This window comes from Pogonomyrmex barbatus, unplaced genomic scaffold, assembly GCF_055798465.1.
Source record: "Pogonomyrmex barbatus isolate J1 unplaced genomic scaffold, ASM5579846v1 scaffold14, whole genome shotgun sequence".
Lineage (NCBI taxonomy): Eukaryota > Metazoa > Arthropoda > Insecta > Hymenoptera > Formicidae > Pogonomyrmex > Pogonomyrmex barbatus.
The window spans coordinates 4178094-4198600 of record NW_028297110.1 but is presented as its reverse complement, the minus strand read 5'-3'; the positions used below and the strand labels follow the sequence as shown (position 1 = coordinate 4198600).

Here is a 20507-nt window from a genome sequence, read left to right as displayed (position 1 = left end):
TTGTAACCATTTTAAATTTAGTAATTGTTTAATAATCTAAGTAGTCTTTAGAAAGCTAATTATAAAGACATTAGAGATATAGAAATTGATAAAACACTAATTTTATTGCATTATCATAATTTATTTCATATATATAAACATTTGATACAGTTTTTAAATTTTATTTGTAGAACTTATCATTAGCAATGGTGTTAATAATAGCTAGATCCTATAAGGTATAATATATCAGAGAAAAATGGATGGAGTGATCAAGATTCAAAATTCGGTTTGGCATGGTACTGTTACTCGACTTCGATATATTTAGACATATAAAATAAAATCATTTGCAAAAATAACTAAGTAAGTAGTAAATATTATGCTGATAAGTCCAACAATTTATGATATATTTTTTCGTTTGAAAGATTATGTCTGTACTTTTTTTATTTAAGCATGTACTAGCTTTTTATTTATTTATTTATTTAGATATAATTGGCGAGAAAAATTAAATTTTTATTCAGTTTCTAATCAAATGACAAAAAAAATAATACATAAACATTTGATAATTTCTTAAAATATTTAATATAATGCAAAAATATGAAGAATTTTAAATAAATAAAATATTATATTATATAAAAATTCTCTAGAAAATACTTCATATTAAACAATGTTATTTTTAAAGTTTTAAAATGATATTTTAACTATACTTTTTAGTTTTGCTTCTTCAATTTTCGTAAAATTATATCTCCTTGTTAAGTAAGTATATTTTGTATATTACTTTAAAATAACATTATAATATGTAAAAATAAAAAAAAAAATCAATCTCGAACGAAGAACTTATAATTTTTTTATTCATGTAATGACATTTAAAAGGATCAATCTTAACTTTTCTATTTAGTTCTTTCACGCAGAAGTCATCTAAAATTTTCAAAGAAGCGAACTTTTCTGATCTTCTTCGGGGAGATTACCCGCATTCGCTGTCATGCAGCATGCCGAATGAAATCATGCTTAATTGCATTTTATTCCTGCGACAATTGTTGGAAAATAAGGTACGTGTTTTCGGTCTATATGGATAGCTGCTTGAGAATCTGTACTGACTATGATCTTAATTTATGCTGCTCGTTATATTATATTATATACCTTATTTCAAATATACAATGAATATACATTAATGCTTAGATCATAAAAATATTCTCGTGATCAACTCGATGTAGATAGAGGCGACTGTCAATGCGTGTCTCACTGGAATATATCATTCTATCCTTTCCTATAGTTACATTTACACGTTGACGCATCAAGAGAACTTACTCATGTTGACACACAAGAGAACTTATTATTGATAAGATTGTCAGTTAAACTAGCTTCACGACGAGAATATTACCATAATGTAAGCATACATATTATTATATATCATTACTAATTTGCTTTTTTAATGAATGGACTAGACTCGATTACTTACAGTAATAATAATAATAATAATAATAATAATAGTAGCTTCTTAATGTTTAAGGATATTGCAGAGAAACGAGAAATATTTTCCGCAAGCTATATAACTGTGTAAGTCAGAAATATGGATATACAAGACTTTGAATCGAAACAAATTACTATCAGCGTGTTCTTATTCTTTTGATATGTTTTTCTCTTCCATTTTTCTTTTATTCTAAATTTCTAAATATTTATTAATATTATAGATAAATATTGACGTTAGTAGTCAATCATGTCTAATCGGATTACATATGTTTTGTACAAAAATCTAAAAACATTCGAAGAAATGTCTTGAAAATTATAACATATCTCGAAGAAATATGTGTGATCAAGATCTGTGCGTTGATGGATATACGAAGAAGACATTGGGAAGACTTTAGCAAGTTAAAGTTGAATCAAAATTAACGATTGAAAAGCAGACACTTTACTTTAACTGAATCTTTTAAATGCGCAATCTAGTTTTTGAAACTGTTATTTTATAAATATTTAACTTAATTTCGGAATTGTGTTTTAAATATCTGTAAGCTAACGAGATATCTAATAGTAATAAGTTTCGATGTTATCTTGAGCTGCATTTAGTTATAAAGTCAATCAAAGTGTAGAGTGGATACGTTTCGTAGATAATCGAAGATTAGGATGCAAATATCTAATATGGGATAAGTTCAACTTATCGTAGTTATTGTAGAAATACAACAAAATATTCAAGACATTTTCTTCCAGTTATGGAAATAAATAATATAACTCTTGCACTCTTTTTATATATATATATTTTTTAACATTTTATTTCTTAATTATATTGAAACGTGTAATTCGTGCATTATTAGTTAACGTATAAAAATTTATACAATTGATCGAACAAAGTACTTGCCTGATCTTTGCATCCAGTACTTCAATTATACTAAAAATGTAGACACATATATCTCGTATATATGAACATATAAAATGTACGACGCGTTAAAAATGAAACGCGTAGGAAACGGAATTTGCTTATTATCCTTAACGGGGCGTTACTTTTTGTATAACGCGCCTGATACGTCTCTTATTATATCATAGTTAATAAATAATGGTGATGATTCGAAAAGTATGGAAGAGAATATCTAAATATATATCGCTCTTTTTAACTTTACTTTTTACCACTTTGATATGCAGTTACGGATATGCAAAATTATGTTCTTTTAGAAGCGCATGGAAACAATAGCTCTTTCAATGTTATCTTAAAATAGTTTTCTTCATTTTTTGTGCTCGTATATAATATTCTTATTCGCGCGGATCTTCTTTAAGAGTCTTCTTTGAGTTCTTTCTTTAACGAGAGTCTTCGGAGAATTCCTTGACTTTGCAAATGAGAAAGAGAGAGAATGCGCTTAAAATTATTGGAAGGCCCATCTAGCGTCGCTAAACACGAATTACTCGTATACATAAATAATATGTATAAATTAATTAAGTACAAAAATTACAAACTTATTAACAAAATATTGGCAAGACGAGTTTAGCCGAATTAACGGACTATAAATCACTTTCCTCTTATCTGATCGTTCAATGAGATTCTCATCGTTCAAAGAAGAACTAAATAATTTAAAAGCACATAATTTAATATTCCCGTTATAGTAACCTATTAATTAAAAATGTAAAAGTGAATTCAGAAAATTTTATAAAAGATTTCCATATACTAAATTTCTTATATACTCAGCATTTTCTATTGAAATTAATTTATACCTATATTTTCAACAGATATTTTCAACAAATATCGCTAAACAAAATGCAATAAAATAGTATTCTCTTAATGCCATATAAAATACTTTTAGAATTTTAGAAACAATTTTTAATAACTCTTTTATCTCACAATATTGTTTTGTATAAAATAAGTCTGTTACAAATTTTTATTTTTATAATCGTAATAAAATTAATTGACTAATTTAAACGGAAATGTTCACTTTTTTCTTTTATCAATAATCTTCTATTAATTGTTGTGAATTATGAAATAAATATGCAGGAAGCCAAGATTCGCGCAGGAATATCGAATTTATTTAAAATATTTGGTGAGGTCTCGATTTTTATATAAAATTGTGATGTAAAGTGGAAAATAAAGATTTATCGTAAGGAAGAGAACTTACTTTATATTTCTTATCCCAGTAGGAATTCCATTTTCATGCATGTAACTGAGAGAGATCGCTTATACATATATACGTGGAATGTATGTTGGATACTATTTTTTTTTTCTTATTTGAACAAGACTGACTACTCGCTTATCATAATGACAACCTGCATTAAAATCACTTCTTACTCGGTATGTATCCTTGAAATGCATGCAATCCTTACAAGAATCGATCTCTCGTCAATCAAAATACTTTCGATTTTCATTTAGAAAAGAATCACCGTCTTGTGTTTTCGTATTTGTAATTCGTATCATGATACATCGTTCGCATTTTTCTGGACGAGTTTCCTTATCACCATTCTATATCAATAAATATTACACTCGAGTACGCCTTCGCTTTGAAGAACATTGTTTAAATTACCTAACACATATCACAGAATCTATATTCTCTTTTAGAAAAGAAAAATAATTATACAAACGCAATAGCACGGGATACAAAAGTATTAGAATACGGGTAAGATTATACAAATACATCGACATGGTATTAATACAAACTAAATCGCATTTGTTGCGCTTGCTCAAAGCCCAATTGAAATGACAAATTTTGTGCTCTCCATTGTCAGATATATCAGTAGATATCAGTAGCGTTTGACGCTTTTTGGTTCAAAGGAATGTCGTTCATTGTCCCATTTTATTCAATTTGTCTGGACAGTGATCACTTTTACACATTTTACACTATTTCTCAATCCATCGCAGAACAGAAACAGAATGTGTGTTTGTAACTCATAAAAATAGCACAGTCTTTTATTAATATAAGAATAAAAATTAATAAATTATGAGATCATGTTTATTATAATAATTTACTCTAAATTCTTATCTTCTTATAGTGTGCAATATTTTGCTTTTGTATTCTTGAATTTCATTTTATAAATACGAGATAAGAGAATTATTTCTTATATCATGATAAGTTAAATTTTTATATTTTATATTTTAGAAAAGACTAGCTAATTTCAAATAAACATTTATTTTCAATATTTAATTTAAAAAGAACATTATTTCGAGGAATCGTTTTGTTGGATTTCTTTATCTGTTCTGTGATAGAGTGCTATTGCTACTCGTCGAGCAATTGCTACATCCTGTAGCGGCGAATAAATGAAATCGCAAGACGTTGTGTGATCGCTGCTCTTTATGTACACACAAGCTTGCGATCAGTGTCACATGCAGACTCAAACTGTGAATCCTGAAGAACATCCACTTAACGTATCGGTACGCATAAATTAATGCAATGAAAGTTATATATAATAATAGATTGGTTATTAGCTTTGTAATGAGTATGTTACAGTACTATACGTATATCCTTATTTGTTTTAATCGACATTATCTGTATGGTACAGTGACGCGTTTTGGAATCCGCTTCGGGAGATATCTCTTCAGAGATACCTGCAACTAAAAATGCAGAATGTAGATTGAATGCATGCATGACAAATATTAATCTATCCACTATATATATTTAATTTATTCAAAATTAAATCGTTTGATACTGCGCATTGTCACTTAACATTGTCTAATTGTATAAATAAAGTTACCTTCATCACTGACGTAGAGCGACGCCGAAGTGACCAAGGGACTATTGATTGAGCAGGGTGTTAGTCACCTCAGAGATGGACAGCAAAGGACTCCCGGCGTCCGGTTTGGAATCTGTGGGACAGTTGGGCCCATTCCCGCCGCCGCTGATGATCCCACCACGTGGTGGTGGTGCGGAGGGTGGTACAAGACGTTGTTGTTGTTGCTGGTGCTGTTGTCCGCCCCGGTGCCCATGCCCATGCCTGCCGCCACCCCCGTCCCCGTTCCCGCAGCTGACGGTGGCGTGCTGCAACCAAATGGACGGTCTCTCTTATCTTACGTGTACTAAATTAAGCTTCTCGCATTACAGATAGCGATAGAACGCACCAAATAACCCGACAAGAAATCTACTTTTTAACGTTAGTATTACGTAACTTTCTCAGTCATTTGATCTAACTGAATTTAAAAAATTAAATGATTGTAAAAGTTCAATTCACAATCCGACATTAAATAATTTTTCGCTTATAAAATCATCAATACATTCAAAATATTCTTAAATTATCTTTTTTTTTTCAATTATTATTATGCTTCTTATTTATTTTTTGAAAATTATTCTTCTAATTTATTTTCTTGAAAAATAAAATTGAATCAGTTACGATTTCATAATCATAAGAAGAGTATTGTTTCTTTATGTAATACTTGCGTGTTTGACTTGTTTCTTGATTGATGATATTATTGAACATCTATTTAGAGTTATCATATTGATGGAACTCGTTATTAAACTATGATTCTTATAATAGTGGCAGTGAGTTTTATAAATAATCATTAAAATTATATAGAAAATGATGCAGAAATAAATTTTTAATTAATCATGCATTTGCCTTGTCACGACATACTAAATCGGTAAAATAATCATGTTGTATATTCGACAAAATAAATCGCGTCTATTGATAGAAATTGTTACTTAATAAAAATATAAGTAAATTTTTATACTGTGGTGCTAATAATTAAAATGGTGTATGCTAATAATTAAAATGTCTGTTCAATCGATAGAGATGTGTAAATATTTAAAATTATCAAATATTTAATTTAAGAGAAATAAATCACAAGTTTATTTATTTTATTCTTCAATAACGCTTTTGTATTTATTGTAAAATACTATTCAATTATTAACGTTGTACAATCAATTTAATAATAGATTTGAAATGTAATAAACAATATTACTTACTTTTCAAGATGTGAATATAATATTTAAAAAAGATTTCAGAAAATAATATTAAATTCCATTTATATCTCATAAAACTAATAAGTCTTGTATGTAGAGTTTAACTTTTTCATGAACAGAAATTATTTCAATTTGAAGCCACTCGTACATAGTAACAGCATTTCACATTCATTCTTTAAATTCAAGATGACCAATCCTCCAATATTTTCTCAATTAATCTTCCTTTAAAAGAACACTTCAAATTTTTTGAAATTTTTATTTTCTTAAGATTTAATCAATTTTTGCATTTTAAATACAAATATAGCAAAAAATTATAATTTTAACAAGATTAAATCGAGATTAAATCGATTTAACTTAATAGAAACTATAATAAAACAAAAAATGTGTAAAATTTTATTTTTAAAGAGTCTATACGTTGATATCTTATAAACATAAATATGAACTAAAAAAAAATTAGTATATATTAGTTTTTTTAAGGGATTTGATCACCTTATTCGAAACAACATGGAAAATTATAATAAAATCTGTGAGGCAGCAGTGACACTCACTGGGGCGTGTGCCTTGGTGGTGCGGGGTGGTGATGGTGGTAGGGATAGTACTGGTAGTGATGGTGGTGTTGCACTCCTTGCCATACCTCGGAGCCCGCTTCCCCGTGTCCGCCATGGCCCGGATGAGAGTGCGTGTAACCGATGGTGCTGGCGGCAGCGGCAGCGGCCGCAGCCGCCGCTGCGGCCGCTTGATATTGCGACGTCGTGACAGGATATTGTTGTTGATGCTGCTGTTGCTGTTGCTGATGATGATGTTGCTGCTGCTGCTGCTGCTGCTGTTGCTGCTGTTGAGATGGTTGCGTTTTGTTATTCCTTGGCGGACTCGGTGCAGTCACTTGCCGATCTGTCGGCGAGGTCTGCCGCCATTTACAGTCTCCGTTCATGGAGTTCATCTCCGCAAGCGACTTCAGCGGGTCACCGGTGGTATTAGTCGAATGCGTGGATGAATGAGTCGAATGTGGCGTCGGAGGACTGTAGCTGCCGTTGTTTCTGGGTGGTGTGCGCGACGGCGGCGCGCCCCACATCAGCACAGTTTGCCGCGGCGCCTCATTGCCATACACCTCGGGCTTGACATCCTCGATCTTTGGCGTCAGCATACCGTTAGCCGTGCCGGTCACTGGCGAACTACCGGCGGAATTGCTGGACGACGCGCCACCCTCCAGGGAATGCCTGCTGCCGGCGCGCACCACGTTCATATCGGTTGTCGCTGGATGCATCGTGGACGCGCTTGCCACCGGACTGGCGGCATAGGGTGAACCGCTAACACTTCCGGGATGTCTCGTCTCCACGTAACTGTACTTGGGCGACTCGCCGCTACCGAGTTGTTGACAATAGAGTTTCTCCTCTGTCTTACTGGCCAATTGATGGGTCTCGTACGTAGGCAACGACACGTCGATGAAGCCATTGTACGCGGTGCCAGTATGATACTCCGGATAATACGATCCTAGCGTCCTGTATTGGAATAAATTCTCTGTCGCAGCTGTGAGATACCTATATAAAAAAAGAACAAACTCAGTTGCAAATTCTCTCTTTATCAATATATTATTTTTTTAATTTTACTTTCTTGATTTTGTATAACGACTGATCATTATATAAAGTAGTTTAAGAGTAGTTTGGCCTTTTTTTTTGCAAGTTTTTTTTTGTTTTATATTGTGATAAATTAGAAAAAATTTTTTTCAGGATTGTTCCCAGCCAACTCACCTGTTATCTAACGCACTCGCTGGATAAAGGGTCTGATGATAGTTGCCTGTGTGACCGATGTAAGTCGTCAGGGAAGGATCAGTGCTTGCCGCCACTGCTGTGGGCGCGTATGGCGTCGGATACATCGTGTTCAAATTGCTGTACGCCGCAGCGACCGCGGCTGCTGCGCTGGTATCCGCCGCAAGATAATCCACAGACGCGACTGTGGGAGTCACCGGTGGCGACACTGACGACTGCGCGGAGATTTTGGTGCGTTTGCTGCGGCACGTCGACAGGAAGTCGCGCAGCTGTGTTTTATATCGCCTGTTCACTCTCTGGGGCGCCGGTTGCGCCGGTAACGTCGGCGTCATGACGGATCCTGTCAGAGTATCGCTGTCCGAGAAGTAGCTGTTGGTCAATCCAGCGTCCAGATAGCTCACCTTGAAGTCCATCGTACGTTTGCCAAGCAGATCTCTACCTTCCTCTTCCCTGGAATGCGAACTCATTTGTATTGTGCCGTCCGTTCATCTTGGCTTTCATCAGCGCCAATGTAATGAGACTTACATGAGAGGCCGATGAGTACTGAGCACGAAGTCTGGTTTCGAGTTTTTGTAGACCAGTCTGGAGCTAGTCTGCAGCCACTGCCATCCGCCGTCCTTCGTTTGAAATCTGTAGGCTATCATGCCTGACGCACCGGTTTTCAATACTAAAAGGAGAAAAGGAATAAAACGATTAAAATTCTATAAATAAATATCGTTTCAATATTTTTATTAAATTATTATGATTTTAATTAAGAATAACGGAAATTCGAGAAATTCAAGATTTCTATCTTGTACTGTTTATTCATTGAGCAAGATTGCTTTTGTTACTGTAATCTTGCGAAATGTTAGATTGCAAAAATTAAAAGTTTTTATAATGAATAAACTTACATTCTTGATGTGCACTAGCAACGTAGGCCAAATCGTCATAATGGACTAGATCGTAGCCACCGAGATTCGTTAGTTCCGCGTCGGAATAGCCTAGAAGCATCTTTCCTTTCTGATCCATCGTCACGAGCGCGAGATCCAACTTGTGTTTGCTCTTGAACATCACTTCCTTCTGCGGTACCTCCAGAAGCGACGGTGGCCCGAACGGTGTGCACAAGGCGAACAGGGCCAGAGGTGGCTCTTCCGTTTTCCGATTCTGCCCATGAAGTACTTTAACTCGGCCCCTGATGTCGAGACGCTGCAACAAATAATCCATAATGTCTGTAGAGTAATGGTAAAAACACCATAAAACTACAATAAGAAGAAAGAACAAATGTGTTATCTCTTACTTATCTATTCAACTACTCCCTTTTTAATTTAAATAATATTGTTACAAATTTATATTACTACATTATTATATTTTATTTATTATTATATTTACATTATTATATTACAAATATTATTATTATTATTACTTTATTATTTAGCATTTTTTGCTTCTTTCGTAGTTTTATTTTTTTTATAAGAATCTCTCAGGCAGCGTCCAGCGACGGATACGAGTGACAGATCGAAGGCACTCGTAACAGAACAGTCTCACGTAGATGGGTCCGGCAAAAAACCGGCAGAAGGCTCACGGTAGCTAGATCGACGGTACGTCCCGTCGCGTAGGGGAGGGCAGATCCTGCAGGAGGTGACGGTGGCGGTGCGCCTCTCGCGCGCCGTAAACTCTTTTACGATTACAGTTTCATTTTCATAAACGTCAAAGCGGCACTGTTTTTGCGCCGAACTCTCGCGAGCTTGACGCGGTGCCATGGATCTTGCTGCTCTCGCTCTCTCGCGCCTTTGTCCTTTGCCAGGATAATACCGCCGTCGTCCGGCCGCGTTCGACGGGCCGGGTATACCTGCGGCGCATCCGCGGTGTGTTTGCCGTAAGATAATTAGTGTTTTGCCGCGTCTCTTCGCCCGACCGCCCCTCTTCCTCTCCCTCCCCCCTTTCCCGCCCGTGCCTCCGTTCCTCCGAGAGAGAGAGCCTGGTTTTGTTTGGTCCTTGATTTATACCTTTTCTCGAATGCCGTCGGGACAACGGTACCAACGATGGACAGCTCGGCCGTCCGGACGAATTATCGTTTCAATCTCCGCCGCGCTGTCACGGTTCATTGGCTGGGCCTATGATTATACACGTCCAGCTTTGCGCGGGGAATGTCGGCCCCACGGCCTAGATTTAAGACCGTTGATGTAAGCGCTGCTCGAAATTCCTCCAGGAATATTCAGGAAATTTGTTAAATACCGGATACTTCTCTGGGAATGATCGTGATTGCGAGAAAACGAGAAACCAATCTCGCGCGCCATAATTTCATCATATAAACCAAATGGCATTCGTGTCGATCGGTGAAAGTATCATTGGTACTCGATGAATTTGCGTTTAGCTTTCCAGTAGATACAAATTTTCATCTATTTTCATTAATTCGATTATCTTTATATTAATTTAATGTCTCGCGTGAAATTTATAGAAAAATTGTTGACATAAAACGACACGTCGTGCGCAACAATCTAATATCTTCAGCTTTTAACTCGATGGCAGGTCGAGAGGGTAAATAGGAAACAAATCGAAGAAAGAGAAGAAAAGGTGGACGGAAAGATGGAAGGAAAAAAAAAGCAATTACGTGAGAGCGGGGGAAAGCGGTGGCAGCGTTATGGAGAGTTCGCTCCTCTTCCCTTTATGACAGTGAAATTATTAATTACTGTTTTGTATGCCGGCACATCGCTTTTGTAACCGTGAAGGAACGTCATCTTGACTTGGTCCTTACCAAGGCACCCGGTGCACATGCCATTTATTGTAATTACGTGCATTCACCGCAAAGATTTCGAGATCGTTTATGTACTTTCACAAAAAGATGAGGATTAGAATCAATTTTCCAATAATCGCAAATTTTAACAGATAAATGTTTTAATAGGTAAATACGTATTGAATAAATTAGAGTACATATCGATATTCATTGTTTAATAAATTTTAAGATACGTTTTATTTATATACAAAATTAAAACAAAATTTCGATTTTGATTTCAAATATAAAATTATTTAATTTCAAAATCAAACTGAAAACAAAAAGTCTGATATCATATATAATTAATGAAAAGATTGAATTTTAATTGGTGGGAAGATTTCAGATGAACAGAGAGAGCTGGAAAGGTTTTGAAATATTTCGTATATTGAGACATTTTCCAAAAATCCATTTTTGTCACTAGATTCTATGAAAATTTGCAGTGCGTTTAACATGAACACTGTAAAATATGCAGAGGTACAAAATAAACGATGCGGCATAAAGCAACATATACGTACCAGAAAACCGGATGTATTGTCGAGAAGACAACGGAAGCGAACCGTGAAGCTACGTTCGAGCAGATGACAATGCTGGGGCGAAAGTGCGTCGTGCAACGGCAGACTTGCACTTTCAGCGGGTAGAAAAGAATTCCACATTAATTGCCGTTGCAATTCCTCCCGGTCTTCGCTATGCACCAGTTCGTAGACACTCTGGTGGACAATGTCAGACTGAAAAAAAGAGAAAACAGTTTTTTAATTAGCGATGCCAATCAGAAACTCCACGGTTGTCTGTTTTCATTATTGTCTGCAATAGCAAATTTTATGTTTGCTTTATTTAAAGTCATATCTTTTTTCAATTCTTTTTTTTTCTTACTATTTTGTTGCAATTTTATACACTATTATATATTACATATATGATAAAAATATGTATATTTTAATTATTACTAAAAATAAAAAGAAATATTTTTTTATTTAATTTAATTTATTCCATTTTATAGATTTTATCAAGTTTATATTTTGCATTAATCTTACAGTTCAACTGAACTGATTTAAATCATCTATAATAATTGTGCTTTTATATTTTTAAAGAGAATTTAAATCAGAATGTAAAAATATAAGTTCGTACGTGTGATTACGCATTTGGTCTAATACGTCGTCAAATATGACATTATTACAATTTTCATTATCAGCGAGCTACGTCTATGAAACATCGAACGGCGATATATCACAATGATTTGTTGCCGACGTTGGAGATAATAAAAACGAAAAGTGAGATTCGCTTATTCAGACACGCGCAATACGGATTTTATTGCGTCCATACATAATTAATGCTCGTTTATTCGCAGTTTAGATACATCCGGCTATAAAACGAGTTAATAATAGTGCTCGCGTTTCTTTGCTTCGCGGACACCTGACATTCGCGTTTATCCAATCTAAGAATTCGTGCATACATTCTGTCGTGTGTCACGAACGTGCGCGAACTTCGGACCATTATTTACGATTAAGTCTTCGACTACCGTTTTCCTCGCGTCAATCCTCGTCGCAATCTCGTTTACATTTTACTTTTACACGGGGACCACGGTGCGTACAGTAAAGATTGCCATAAGACGGTCCGAGTTGTCTAAAGCAAGCCAGGACCAATTTCCACATGCTTATATTTGCGAAATGTCTCGAGCGATTCCACATCAAGATAAACACTTTCGAAAGTAGATTTAATCAATCAATTTAAATCTATTAGTGTTCATGAAATTGTTATAGAAAATTGAAGGAAATTCACAATTTAGAGAAATGAACTTTTTTACATATTAGACGTTAAACTTTGAGATTTCCCAAATTATAAAAAATTATAAAAAAATATATTTTTATATCGTGTAAGTAATAAAAAATATATTTAAAAATATATTAAAAAACAACATCAATTAACTTATAATATAGCATATGCAAATGTATATCTGGATTTTTTATATGAGACCATTTTACTCTTCTTGAAGCGAAATTTACACTATTTTTTAAAGGGATTCTGTTTCTGTGATGGTACACAATAACACAATTATAAATTATATTTTTAAAAATCTTAATAAAATGAAATATTGTAGGATTTCTATTAGATGCAATAAAGAACCTTCATCGCAACAGCAGAGTGGCGCAGTGGAAGCGTGCTGGGCCCATAACCCAGAGGTCCGTGGATCGAAACCACGCTCTGCTAGAGTATGTTTTTTGTTATTTTTTACGTTACATTTTTATATGTTTTACTTTAATGTGTTTTCATTTTATTTAATTTCTTCTTTTCTTTATTATTTTATAAATACAAGCCTCTATCTCGTTTGATCTTATTTAAAAAATTTTTTGGAAATTAAATCATCGAGAAATGTAATTTGTGAATAAATAATCACAAAAGTATTCATAAATATATTGTTGTGTCTACACTCTCGTAAGAACATAATTCTTCAAGTTTTGCATAAACGTAAATAGATTATTACTTATATATCAATATAGCAAGCATTACGTTAGTGCAAGTTTTAATTTTACGATTTTTTTCAGAATTCCTGTTTGCTAATAAAATTAGTAGCTAATAAACTAATTGAGATAATAAATAAGTAATTAATATTAATAAAAGTATCAACAGAAAGACATTTTTTAATTTAGAAATTTATTGGATTAATTGCATATATTGATCAAATTTACTTATTGCGGGAACAAAAACCCTAATTCAATCAATTTTTGGATCCTAATTCAAGAAATTAATTTTACCACTCTAAAAACACTTTGCTACTAATAACAAAATTATCTGTTTAAATAATAAAATAACTTGGATGTTATTCAAAGACAGTATTGGGAGAAGATTGTTAGAATATCACAAAGAGAATCCTAAAGTCAACTGAAGTACTATAAAGTACTGAATCCCTGTAATAGTATCGTTAGGGTTCCTGGTCGCGGGGAGGCTCTTCGAATCGCGTGGCGATCGATGCCGTCATGCGGAATTACATAACAATTTCAAGTGGAAAAATATGAGAAGTGGCAGGCACGATCGATGGCTCTCTCTTTCTCTCGCGTCGTCGTTGTTGCTACCGTCGCTTATAACCAGCAGCAGCAACCAGGACGAGGAGCGCGGCTGAAAACATGGAAGTCGTGAGATCGCGGCGCCGCTGATATACACCTAGGCACGAACATACACAGCTACGTATAATACACACACACACACACACACACACACACACACACACACACGCGCGCGCGCGCGCGCGCGCGCGCGCGCGCGCGCGCGGGAGAGAACACACCAGGGGTAACACCATGACCGGTATGGAAACGTAGCTCGGATAGCTGAGGGAAGTCGCCTCTCGTATCGTTCTCTCTACCCGCGTGATTTATTATATTATTCGCGCCGGGCGAGTGCGAGCACCCGAGCTGACAGCCGTGACCAGGTAATGGCCGATGGAGAAAGAATCAATTCTATCTGTGTTCGGACTAGAACTGTACTCGACCTAGGACTCGAACACGCCGGAACGCGCGTGGAGGGACACGGCGGATGCGTGTGTGCACGGCGCCGATTATCGGATTAAAAGTCACGCGTTGCACTTATTCGCTCCTACGTTCGACCTGCTCGGGTTCTGTTACGAGATTCAGTGATGCAAAGTACTTATTTAGAGATGCATCCTCGTACCTGCGGTACAAATATTTTTCCCGGCGAGCGCGACTTGCCTCGTTCACGTTTTTTATCTTGCGTATTTTCTTTTTTTTTTTTTTTTCAAATAAACAGATTTATTTTACATTATCTAGCTAGATGTTAATTTTTATCTTAAAATTAACAAGAGAGCGATATTGTGACGGAGAGGTACAACAAGTCGCTTCAAATACGTGTCTTATCAAGTTCTTATCAATTCTCCCGTGCTACTGGAGCTACGTAGAAAATTGTACTTCTCTCGTGCATGGACTCATCGCTCTCGCCGGAGAGACTAGTCCCGGATTAATTATGCGCGATAAAGTGCGTCGGACACGTGTAACTACATGTGCCATACGCGAGCTTGTGCCGCGGTACGCGACGTCACGGCCGATCAGATATTTTCTGAAATAATGCCGCTCGGTTTGCCGTACATCCCACGTCCGATGCCGATGGCCTCTTCCCGTTTTTGCCCTCGTGTCATCCTCGATGCTCGTAGCGTTCAGTTTATACGTCTCTCTCTCTCTCTTGATCGATATAGAGAAAATTATGGACCTAGGATCCGTTGTTCGTAATATATTATTCTGACGGACGATGGATATCAACTTGACGGGACATTTGGACGGGACATTTATATTTATAACACGATGTCCCTAAAATTACCGCGATGTAATAATTATAATTTACCTGACTTTAATCTTCACATAAGTATTCGAAAGAATACTTGACGCAGATGTGGTTTCGAAAAATAACACGAATAAAAAAATATATAATTTCTTGTGTAACAAATATTTGCAATTAAAATGTATGTTTATTCCAAACGTTGGAATGTTTTTCATTAAGAAGCTTGGTTGTTTTATTTCTCAAAACTTATGACACGGCCGACTAATGCTCCGCGCGTACTACTCGCGCGTGCCTTTCGTCGCGGAGTAAAATATCGTTGTAGGAAAAAGGCGAAGCGCAATTCGCCGCAACTCGAGGCGAACGAGATAATTTATATTAATATTATCATCCTGTTCGTAAGTTGATTAAATTCATCGCCTCGCGCGAGGTAAAGCGACACATCGAGTAGTGCGTTGTTCGCGTATCGTTACGCATCTCATGTCTCGTACAACGCGGGTCATAATCGCCGAACGTCTAGGAGCATTCGATATAAACGCAATTTCACCGAGGAAACCTTTCCTGGCGCGTTCGTACCGCTCATAAAACTCCGAATTCCAATAAATATGGCAAGAAGGGTGAGGGGTTCCCGGCAAAATCCCGGCAGGTAAGCGGGAGAAATAGGAGTCCCCGCGAGGAGGCAAAGTGAGTCCTGGCTCGCCGTAGGAGCCAATGAATTCGACCGCGGACTATTTTCCCTCTTCTCTTTTTTCTTCATCCTCTCTGCGTCTTCTTCTTTCTTCCCTAGTCGCAACCCCCGCTGCGTTCGCGAGAGAGCCGCTCTAATTTTAATTAAGGATTACACATGATTTCTGTGGTAATCGCCGTTCGTACCTCACCTGGACACACAGTGGACGTGTAATTGTACCGCGCCCCTTAATTCTTGCACGCATATATATATATATATATATATATATATATATATATATATATATATATATCGGCAGAACGACGAGAATACACTCACTTGTAATTCTCATTGATACACGATGCTATCGATTATCTTTGTGCGCTGCTAGAACGGCTTATTTATTTCGTGATTGCTCGGTAAAGTTTATTAGTAAAATTGAAATCCTTTCGAATGAATAACATTCGCTATTTATTAAATAAATAATCTGTATTTTACGGAATTTTAATTTTTAAATAGACAATATTAATTAAGAAAGAAATAAAAATTTCTGTATTTCCGATTAAAAAATATACAACAGATAATATAACACAAATTGATGCTTATCAATTGTTTCATAGACTAGTTAAATGTTAAGATAAAATAAATTATTATTATAAAATTGTTGTCTTTGAACTTTAAGACGTGCCAAAAGTTTGTTGAATTAAATCTCAAAACTTAAATTTAATTTTTTTTAATTTTAATAATTAAATTCTTAGTTTAAAATTTAGATACTAAAATATTTAAATAATAAATATAAAAAAATATATGAAAAAAAGACTGGTTGACAAAAGCTTTGCTATAAATAATTTATATTCCAAAATGACTGAAGAATATATAGCAATGCATTCGTCGTAATATACACGCAAACGTAATAGAGCTAATTTTATATTCTGCAATTGAATAAATCCTCTATATTTATTATAATTGGAACGAATAACCAATTCGTTGTTTATTGTGCCATTGTTCATTGATTGCCGTTATTACACCGTCCAACTTACTGTATAGTATAGAGTAGGATATCGGAACATAGAGTTTTCTGGGATACGTTGTTTTGCATAACGTGGTCGAGGTCAAGCGGTGTATTTTTAACCCTTAACTACATCGTAGTATGCATCGTCGGCTGCGCGTTGTTACATTCGACCTGACGTTCGTCGATACTTCGGCAATTTCGACAATGCGTTTTTCGCAAACGCGTAACGGGAGCAGACGAGATACGGTGATACGAGTATCGTATACGCACGAATAATTCCGCGTTAATATGCGATATCCCTCTTAAAATCCGCCGATCGATAGAGGCAGGCCAAAGTGTAAATTGCCCTTAACGCCACCGCGGGACTTATAAACGGCCCGCAATTACATCTTACACCGTAATAGTTTGTCGTCACGTACCAACGCATAATAGGCCTCCAATCTGGGCGATCGCTCTCGTTAAGTGGCCTAATCACAAATTATATTTTAATCGCCGGTCGATAGGGGGTGCTCTCCCGCCATCGTCGCCGCCATCACCCGGCTCGACTTGACGAGGATATAATTGCACGCTCACGTGCCCGTGCTTCTTACGCAAATTATAACCGGACCGGTGTGTCAACCGTCTCTCTGACAAACGTCAGAGGACGGCCCCAAGAAACTCTGATTCATATCAGAATAATCAATGTAATTCCATCCCTCTCTCTGCCATTACGTTTTCTTGGAAGCGCGTTTCAGCGAATTGCGAAAACCCCGCCGTTATCGATACATATTAAACATTTCCCGAATGATATCAGCCTTCTCGCAATTTACACGATGCAATGCATTAATGCGACTGATCGTCCCCATTCGTACGCGTTCCAGCAGAGAACACTTTGAGACACGTCTTTATTATTTATGAATAGAATTTTAGAGATTTTAGAGATGATTTGATAATATATTATAGTTTGACATTTCGCACATGGCTTTTATATTTCGACGATTTTAACATTGCTATTATGATAATGCTTTAAAGAATTTCAACAAGAAATAAACAGTTATTCATAATTTTTAATGAATTAAAAAAACCACACATTTTTATTATATTTAACAGTATTATATTTATTGTTACTGAATTTGCAAGAATTTCATATGAGAATAGTTTAATTTTCCTCCTTATTTTTTCGGAATTAGAGAGAATACGCAGGATATAACACATGAAAAGTACGTGATCAGTTCGGTAGCAGATGCGATATTAGCAAAATAATTATAGATATCCTTCCGATCAATTTAATCAAGTTAATTGTGTGCAACCGAATCGATATTACGAGGACGCTGAGTTGCAAGATGCAGCTATCGAACGTACAAATTATATCGTTGAGCTGATTATGCGCCGCCATTGTCTACGTTTTAATTGAATGTGCCTGATCGCGGTACAGCGGCAAACTTAATATCTTTATCGCAAGAGCTTTAGAAAGAGAGACGAAAGCGTCTGGCGCTTCTCATCCATGATTTAATTACCTGTGACAATATAATAAGGCCCGATAGGATCATAGCTAATAACTCATTGCATAACGTGCTGTTAGTATTTAATTTTTCATCGCATGATATTCGCGTGCAATATATAATTCGAAATAATTATGAAGCATTTTAATTACACAACCCGAATTAAAATATTGCGTGTCATTATCTCGGATTTTAGACGGATAATGGCGATCTAGTCTTATCGCTACGTGAAAGACGATTTTCAAAATGAATATTAAAATATAATCAGTCGATATTAGAAATTAGGAGTTAGAGCACGAATTGCTCTGAAATTATGAGATATTGTGGACGAGAGGTGAGTGGACAAAGGAATTTTAAAATATTACGACTTAACAATGACAAGCAGATGTATACTTTTTGATTCGAAAACGGTGACAGAAGATCTGATGCAGCAATATTGCCGCATGTCGTATGCAATTTTATTGCGTAATTAGCTCAAGATTGCGTTAATTAAAGCCTACGATTTACGGCAATTAAACTCTATGGAAATCTACCGCTAGTTTGAACGTGAAATGAGTTGCCCTCCTATAGTAATTATTCATCTACCTTAATAATGCTAATAACACATACAAAACGCGTAGCTTTGTAGTCGCATTTTTTCCTTAATCGCTTGTAATTCCTTAATCATAATATTTCAGATATATTTAGAATAACTATTTCTCTTAAAAATATTCTGCACGAATACTCGTGACTTCAAATTCTAAATATAAATCTATATCGGTAGATTCAATTAAAATAGTTAACATTCGTTCTAAGATTTCTTTTACGAATATTCCGAAAGGAAACTGCCTCAATAGCATTCAATAACATCATTACTGTTACTTACCCATGCAGAGATCAAAACGATTAATTGCAATATCAGTTCAATGGTATCTGCGCTTGTGAACAAATGTGCAAGTCATAAAATATATTCTTCATTAATGTTCCCTGTAATAATGGCAGTAAGTGAAGTATCCATTCTTATAAACTGTGCTTCTGAATTTATATGTTTTGAAGTTTGTGCGATTATTCAGCAAAAAAAAAAAATTCCTTGTAACTCGTAATTCTCGATCCCCGAGCTAACGAACGTTCGCAACCGTTGCAAACTCATTTCGCATTTTCACGTGTTCTTAGGCGAATCAATTAATTATAATACCAGGTGTGATGTCATTACGCGCGCGAGACAGTTCCTCCGCAGATCCGCGGTCTCTCTCTTCCCCTTCACCCATGAAATTTATCGTTTATCTCTTTTTCCCGCTTTTTTTCGATGCACACTGGGAGAGGCCGGTCACCGACGGACGGCAGCGCGACGGCGGTCACGGCCCGGTAAGGCCCGTTCGTATAACGTTTGTTACCATTGCTCGTTTAAATAATCTCGAAACATGCATCCGCGGGGTTGCGAGACGCGCGGATGGCAGAGAGAAAAGAAGAAAGAGAAAAAGACGGAGGGAGGGAGAGAGAGAGAGAGAGAGAAAGAGCGAGCGAGCGAGTGAGGCTTCGCGCTCGTGCGCGGCCACGGATGGCTTTACGATCGGCCCTCGTCGTTAATTAAGAGCTTGTAATTATTTAGTGGTGGACGCTAGCGCACCCCCGCCGGCATCGGCGCGGCCTGGGCTCTCCTTCGGCCGGAGAGACTTGATTTACATTCCTGCGAAGAATGCGTCGGCCTCGCCTTCCTTCGCTCTATTTTCTTTTTCTACTCGCAACACCCCCGCGCCCGCTTCGCTCGCCTCCCCCTCGCCGCCTCATCCCTCTCACGCCACCATCGTCTGCCGCAGGTCTCGCCCGTTTTATATCTCTCCTTCCATCACAGGCCGCTCAGATCATTCTCGTTTTTCTTCCCGTCCCTTGAACTCTCTCGTCGGCTCTTATTTCGCAAACAAGTGAGAGACCTGTCCGTCGCCTCGGTGACACGATTCAAGCGAGATCGATGGACTTTCGAGTCAGAGAGAGAGAGAGAGAGAGAGAGAGAGAGAGAGAGAGAGAGAGAGAGAAACGTTGCTGTGAAAGTAGTTTATATTGAATGAGAGATAAAGATGATACAGAATAAAAGAACATATGCAACATAAATAATATAAAGAATGACATAAGAATTATAATTTACCGAGAATATCTAATTATTCAAAATAATTTTTCTGTAATATTCGTAGAAAATTTTATATTATCTATAAAAAAAGAAAATTATGAACAAATAT

General features: G+C 36.2%; 1 protein-coding gene, 1 long non-coding RNA gene and 1 other non-coding gene across 6 annotated transcripts in view; 2 read left to right on the top strand and 1 right to left on the bottom strand.

The window, feature by feature from the left end:
• Positions 1-284: 284 nt before the first annotated feature.
• Positions 285-1002, top strand: LOC148937384 (uncharacterized). Its single transcript, XR_016138425.1, has 3 exons — positions 285-339; positions 691-732; positions 875-1002. It is a non-coding gene; the product is annotated as an uncharacterized LOC148937384 (long non-coding RNA).
• A 2459-nt stretch (positions 1003-3461) lies between these two features.
• ss (aryl hydrocarbon receptor spineless) overlaps positions 3462-20507 on the bottom strand; it is a 168576-nt gene continuing 151530 nt past the window's right edge. For 3 of the 4 annotated variants that reach the window (XR_016138421.1, XR_016138423.1, XR_016138422.1), the window contains 7 exons: positions 11375-11584; positions 8998-9292; positions 8633-8774; positions 8090-8557; positions 6890-7879; positions 5140-5423; positions 3462-4999 (listed from right to left, as the gene is read on the bottom strand). Coding sequence is in view for 1 of the 4 variants with exons in the window: in XM_089073114.1 (XP_088929240.1) it covers positions 5181-5423; positions 6976-7879; positions 8090-8557; positions 8633-8774; positions 8998-9292; positions 11375-11584 (2262 nt within the window). In the remaining 3 variants the exon portion in view is untranslated. The remainder of the gene's footprint in view (positions 5000-5139; positions 5424-6889; positions 7880-8089; positions 8558-8632; positions 8775-8997; positions 9293-11374; positions 11585-20507) is intronic. The other variant, XM_089073114.1, reaches the window with a different exon arrangement.
• Positions 12990-13061, top strand: TRNAM-CAU (transfer RNA methionine (anticodon CAU)). Its single transcript has one exon. It is a non-coding gene; the product is annotated as a tRNA-Met (tRNA).